The sequence below is a fragment of the Penaeus monodon genome, unplaced genomic scaffold, assembly GCF_015228065.2.
Source record: "Penaeus monodon isolate SGIC_2016 unplaced genomic scaffold, NSTDA_Pmon_1 PmonScaffold_19016, whole genome shotgun sequence".
In the NCBI taxonomy this organism is placed as follows: domain Eukaryota; kingdom Metazoa; phylum Arthropoda; class Malacostraca; order Decapoda; family Penaeidae; genus Penaeus; species Penaeus monodon.
The window spans coordinates 1-6748 of record NW_023648612.1 but is presented as its reverse complement, the minus strand read 5'-3'; the positions used below and the strand labels follow the sequence as shown (position 1 = coordinate 6748).

At 38.5% G+C, this 6748-nt stretch overlaps 1 protein-coding gene across 1 annotated transcript; it reads right to left on the bottom strand.

The window, feature by feature from the left end:
- Window positions 1-1579: 1579 nt before the first annotated feature.
- On the bottom strand, window positions 1580-2202 carry LOC119569831 (zinc finger protein 473 homolog). The gene is made up of 2 exons (XM_037917828.1): window positions 2035-2202; window positions 1580-1975 (listed from the first exon to the last, which is right to left on the bottom strand). The coding sequence occupies exons 1-2, from the start codon at window positions 2200-2202 to the stop codon at window positions 1580-1582; spliced, it is 564 nt and encodes a 187-aa protein (XP_037773756.1).
- Window positions 2203-6748: the final 4546 nt, after the last annotated feature.

Below are 6748 nucleotides of genomic sequence, written 5' to 3'. Positions count from 1 at the left end.
TATATAGACTGATATATTATAATATATATAAATATATATATATATTATATATATATAAATTATATATATATAATATATAATATTAATGCTCTTAAACATACATGGTATATATAATAGATCATATATATTATTACATACATCATTTATCTATATCATACATATAAGGATATATATTGTGTATATATATTTTTCATAATGTATATATACATATATATATATAAACATAATATTTTTATACATATATATTTGTATATATTATATATAACATACATATATAATGATATATATGATATTATATATATATATATATATTATATGTATATATATAAAGAATATTAATATATATAGGTAATACATAAATGATACATAAATTATATATGTGTATATTTACACACATTTATATACAATATATACATAAATATGTCTACAACATAACTGTACATTATGATTTGGAAGATATTCATCCCTCCAAAGTCAAAATCCCATAATATGAGTAATACATTGAAAAAAATTACCCTGTCATTTCAGCAACTATCATTCTAGACCACAAAATGTAAACATGAATTTGAAATACTGTCTAAAGAAACACCTTTACTTACAAATCTTATATCAAACATACAAAATATTTTTTTCTTTTCTTGAGTCCACTTACCTGTTAATATAAAACATTTTATACACTATTCATGTTAAATGCATGAAATTTCCACCCATATTTGTAATAACAATATCATGCTAAAGATTACAACTCTCATGTATGAACTGGCCAATGACCTCCATATCAGTGGCTATACTGGGGAAGAATCGCAGCCTCTTTGAATGCTATGAACATTAGCAGCTGTATTTTGAACGCCCCTGGTCAGTGACAACAGACATATGCATATGGATAAAAAGTCAATGGAAACTAAAATATTTGTTATATGTGAAACCTTTATGTACACTCTGGTATTCTTTCTTTCCAGAGAATACAAGAATACGAAAATCTCGAGGATATCTATATGGCTAAATACCTATATGGCTTCTACTCTGCATGCCTGCACACTATTGCTAAATCATTTTGTGTGAGGGAAACCTTACGTAAATCACTAAATCACTAAATCAATTTTTCTTGAGAGAAACCTCAGCTACATTGTTTCTTTGTGTGTACTTTCTTGTGTTGTGCTAGAACGTATTTTAAGAGAGAAGGCTTTATTGCAAATCTCACAGGTCTAGAGCTTCTCCTTTGTATGTACTCTCATGTGCTTTACAAGACTACATTTCACAGTGAAGGACTTGTTGCAAATATTACAGCTGTATGGTTTCTCCTTAGTATGTACTCTCATGTGTTGCACTAGGGAACAATTCTTTGAGAAGGCCTTGTTGCAAATCTCACAGCTGTATGGTTTCTCCTTTGTATGTACTCTCATGTGTATCACTCTTGAACTAGTATGAGCAAAAGCCCTATTACAGATCTCACAGAGTATGGCTTCTCCTTTGTATGTACTCTACATGTGTTCCACTAAATTGGATTTATCTGAGAAGGCCTTATTGCAAATCTCACAGCTATAGGGTTTCTCATTTGTATGTACTCTCATGTGCTTTACTAAACTCTTTTTCTGTGAGAAGGCTTGCTTGCAAATTTCACAGCTGTATGGCCTCTCCTTTGTATGTACTCTTTGTGCTTCACTTGGTCACTCTTCCTTGAGAAAGCTTTGTTGCAAAATTCACAGCTGTATGGCTTCTCCTTTGTGTGTACTCTCATGTGAATCTTTATATATGTCTTATTATAGAACGTCTTGCCGCACACCTCGCATAAAAAACGTTGCAATTTCTTATCCACTTTTCCATGTGTAACCTCCTCATAAGTTTCCTTAAGTGGTGCCTCATCCCAATCTGACGAGCACCTGTTCCCACAATCCTCAGCCACTAATGGTGCTCCTGATGAAATATTGTTGCAATCCTCAGTAAAATCACATGAGCCTTTTTCATTGCATCCTGCCTGAGGTCTTGAAGATCCTTGAAGAAAAGAAATTCTTCTTTCACTTTTACTTCACTCACTTTATATTTTGCTTCATCTGCATAATCATACGGTTCTTCCTTAATTTCTAAATACATGTCTTCGGTGACACCTTCGTCGAGTTCTCTCTTGATACAGACTCCTGTGCCCAACATTTCCTCATCTGAGAGCTGAGCCAAGGGAATCCGGTCAGGGAGAATACTCATCATCGTCCTATGAATGGTAAATAGAACGAAGATAACAGAATGTATAACTACATGGCTAATGTAGAAAAGGTATGAGTGAGAATGAATATCTTCACAATACAGGAGATGGATCTGACCATTTTCAATCATATCTCCGTGAGAAATATCTAACAGAAAATACATATCTAATAAAAATAAATACAAATAAATACATACATATAAAAATAAATACATAGATAGAAAAATAAATACATTCATATAATATCTAATTGTCAAATACCCATGAAGATATTCATTCTCATCTTACTTTTCTACATTTGTCAACATGGATATGGTTCAAACACAGCTAATGATTAAAATACACAATTCATCATACATAATTATATAAAAATATCAAAATGAGTAAATTACACAAAATGCTAGAAGTGGTAACAATGTGATGCAGAGAGCAATAAAAATAGCAGAAAAGCAATAAAAAATCAGTGATGAATCCTGATTAATATTTTTTTTTTTTTTTTTTTTTTTTTTTTTTTTTTTTTTTTTTTTTTTTTTTTTACTAATGCTGACATTAACAATAAGACCAATTTAAGCAGTTTTGATAGCTAAAATACACATGTGTGTAATTATAAACACTATGTGTACTTTTTACATACCAATTCATCTGTCACACAAGCACGATATATATTATATATATATATATATATATATATAATATATATATATATATATTATATATATATATATGTGTGTGCGTGTGTGTGTGTGTGTGTGTGTTTGTGTGTGTGTGTGTGTGTGTGTGTGTGTGTGTAAATGTATATGTATATGTATGTATATGTATATGTATGTATATGTATGTATATATATGTATATATATATCAATATAAATATATGCACAGTATACACACACACACACACACACAACAACCAAACACACACACACACACACACACACACACAACACACACACACACACACACACACACACACACACATATATATATGGTTAAATTGATAATAGTAATGATAATATAAAAAAAAAAGGTGTGGGTAATTATGAGCTACTATCTTATAACAGAAAAGAGTCCATGTCAATACTAAGAAGACTTAATTTACCATAAAATTTATAAAAATAATGATAGCGATGCTAATGTAATTCATATTAATAATTAATCAAGCAAATGATAAAGTAATCGCGAAAGAAATAAGACTTTTTAAAAAAACAGAATGGTTAATGGTTAATGGTTAAAAGCAAGATAAATGTGCTAGACATCTAAGGTCATGTAGCACTATAGTTAATGTTAGGGAAGGGTGGTTGAGTTAGTGATTAGTTGTCTAAGCTGGGCAAAGGAATTGGTGAGTGAAAGGGTTAGGGTTGGGTGTGGTAAGGAGTTAGATTAGATGAAGGATATGTATGCGTTTGAGGAAAGAGAATAGGTTGTTGAAGCAGAAGTGTGGGATCTGTAAGGATGTCTGATAGGTTGGGAGGTCGGTGAAGGGGGGATAGGTGGGGGAAAGCAGAGGTAAGTATGGACAAGACATAAAGGGAATGTGGGGAAGAGACAGAATGATAATTGGGATTGGTATTGGAGGATGTGTAAGAAAGGTCTCTTGAAGCATACAATAGATGGGTTATAAGAGGAAAGGATATGACGAAGGTCAGGTCTGTGGGAGCGGAAAACCGCGAATATTCCAATGAAGGATAGTTATACTTTAGTGATATAGATTGTAGTACGTGTTGGAGATTTTTGAGGGGGAAGCAGCTAGAGGGTGGGATAAGGACCGAGAGGTCTGAGATGGGAGAGGTGTGGGATGGGGTGTTCTATAGGGAGGGGTATTAGGGATGGAGGGTCTGTGGAAGGGGATACTTGTGACATAAGGGATTCACGTGTGTATCCAGGAGGGACTGGAAGGGATAAAGAGGATGGTGGGAGGGTTAATGTGGGCGGAGTTGGGTTCGGGTTCGGGGGGATGGCTGTGTTGGGGGGGTTAGGAGGATAGGGTGTAGGGGGGATATCATTAGGAGGAGGATGGATATCAGCAGTTACTTGGAGTGTGGAAGGATCAGGAGTTGTTAGATTTGGAGGTTGAGTGTCAGTTTTCATGAATATTTCTTGAATATTTTCAATAGTTTCTTCTGAGGAGTTGGTTGGGGAGTTTTGGGGGATAAAGGATTTCTTGTGAGGGGGGGAAGAGAGGATGGTGTCTCAAGCGTAGGGGCAAAGGAAGGTGGAGGTGATTGTGTGGTAGGGGAAGAGGGGGTGGAACGTTTGTTCTGTCTGTTACGGGTAGTGCGAGGAGGGAGAGGGGAAGATGTAGGGGGGGTGGGTTTAGGAGAATTGGTAGAATGAGCAGTATTACTGGATAAGGGGTAAGAGAGAAACCACGTCGACGTGCTTCCTGTCTGGCTTCACGTAGTGTGAGTCCAAGTTTGAATCTGAGAGTTTCTACCTCAGATTCAAATTTGCAGGTGGAACAGCCCCTATAAAATACATTATGGGGGCCGCCACAGTTGGCACATGTGCGTGATTGTGCAGAGCAGTTAGATCGGGTATGGCCAGGTTGGGCACATAGTGGACATATGGCTGTGGGACAGCAATGTTTGGCTGGGTGTCCTAGACGCCAACAATTTTGGCACTGACGTGGAGGGGGTTGGTATGGACGAACAGGGAGGGATTCTCCTCCTATGTAGACGATAAAGGGAAGGTCATGTCTACGGAAGGTAATTTTGGCTATGTTAGTGGGTTTCTTTCAATGACCTCTGGGGGGAATGGAGTAGCATTGTACTGATGTTGCATCATAGTCTGTGAGACAGGCAAGTAGGTCTTCTCCACAATCTGACCAATCTTTGTCATAGATTGGGCAATTTGCTGGGGAGATTGAAACTGTTCCGGTGCAAGTATTGAGGGTTGGATGGGGTTCTGCAAGGATGGGGTTACCATATAGGTCTGTTAGTTTTGTTAATGCTATAGCTTGGTTTTCGGATGTTACTGTGACAAGACGGGAGCGGTCGGGTCGGCTACGGAAAGAGACTTTACCTACTGTTTTTGGAGACTTGTTGGAAGAGAAGGGTGTTGTCAGAGTAGGGAGTTGTGGGAGGGATCACAAAAAATCGGTCCATTGGCTGCGCTTAAGAGAGTATTCAGATTGTTGTAGAGATAGGGGTAGTAGAAGGGCGGGGGCGTGACGAAGATGTAGTAGTGTTGAGGGAGGTAGTGTTATGGAGAGGTGGGCAATAAGGCTGTAAGGTATTAATAAGGGAGGATGGGGTGGTTGATGTTGGAGGTTGTGGGGATAGAGGTGTTGAAGTTGAGCATGCTGGGAGAGTGGAAATGTTCCTTAAGGGTTGATTGTTGCTACTGTACTAGTAGGCATTGATGAGAGGGTAGTTATTGCAGTGTTCGGAGCCGTGGTCAAAGGAGAGCCTGGGGTCAGGGAATCGGGTGGGTTTACATCGTTGACGCTATTTGATAAGGGGGAAAGCCTCATTGCCCCTAATAGTGGGGATATGTTTTCATTACTGGCCATGGTAAGCCTGGGTTATGTTGGGGATAAAACAGTCCACCCTCAGGTCCCCTTGAGGGGTAAGGCTAGGTAACTAAATCAGGGGAAATACCGTGCCCATGGCTCCCTCAGGCCGTCAGGACTGGCACAAAGTCAGCCTTTCATCCTTTCAGCACGGCTCTCACACCTTAGGAGGTGGATAGCAGAAGGGTTTGGTGAAGAGACAGAAACGAAAAGGGACAGGAAAAAAAAGACCATGCAAAATTAGTTGAGTCGAGGGCTGAGTCCCAAGGTTGGGAGTCCCCATCATTGGGTCCCGTCTCCGCCTCCTAAGCCCCCCCCCCCCCCCACGACAACAACGGGCAAGGATTGCGGGGGTTAAAAAAACAGAAGAGGAATGGAATAGAAAATTGATTTTATGATATTGTTACGCCGACTGCCTCGTCTCTCTGCCACCAACACAAGGAAGGCTAGGCAGACGGATGCTATACACAGGGTCGTGAACACATGAACAGCTCCAAGAGGCACCAAGCACCACAGGTCCCAGAACACCACGAGGGGAAATGCCACGTGGCGAGGCAGGGACAAAATTAACACAAATGACAGTCTTTCCTTTATTTACACAAGTTATTTTACCCGTCACTTTTCTATAGGCACAATACAGGGGGGAAACCAGCATGTTACACTGCACGATCCAGCTTATAACAGGGCAACACAAAGTTTATCAGGTCACAATGGCCACACACGAGGTCTTCACAGGAGCAGCACCCAACTCACGTCTCCCCCTTGGCTTGTTCCTCCGCTCTCCCTCACAGCCAGTTGCGTCATGTTTGCCCAGGTCCCTCATGTTAACACATGCCCAGGTCATCCTTTTCATGTTAAAAACATGTTTCGCACAGAGCAAAGACCCACTGGTGTAGCAATATATATTATGTTTACTTCTGTTTCTTTCTTTTATATACAGTAAAATAGTAATATAAAGTTACTAATTGAGAGTACATATGTACATACATATACACATATGAAGAGAGGTTTAAGAAATATCCAAATGAAATGGTATTTGTATCGT

Excerpts from the sequence above, each read along its gene's own strand:
- LOC119569831 (XM_037917828.1), bottom strand. The coding sequence starts at position 2,202 with ATGATGAGTATTCTCCCTGACCGGATTCCCTTGGCTCAGCTCTCAGAT. Across the intron at positions 1,976-2,034 it reads CAGATGAAGCAAAATATAAA|GCAGGATGCAATGAAAAAGG; the intron begins GTGAGTGAAGTA and ends TCAAGACCTCAG.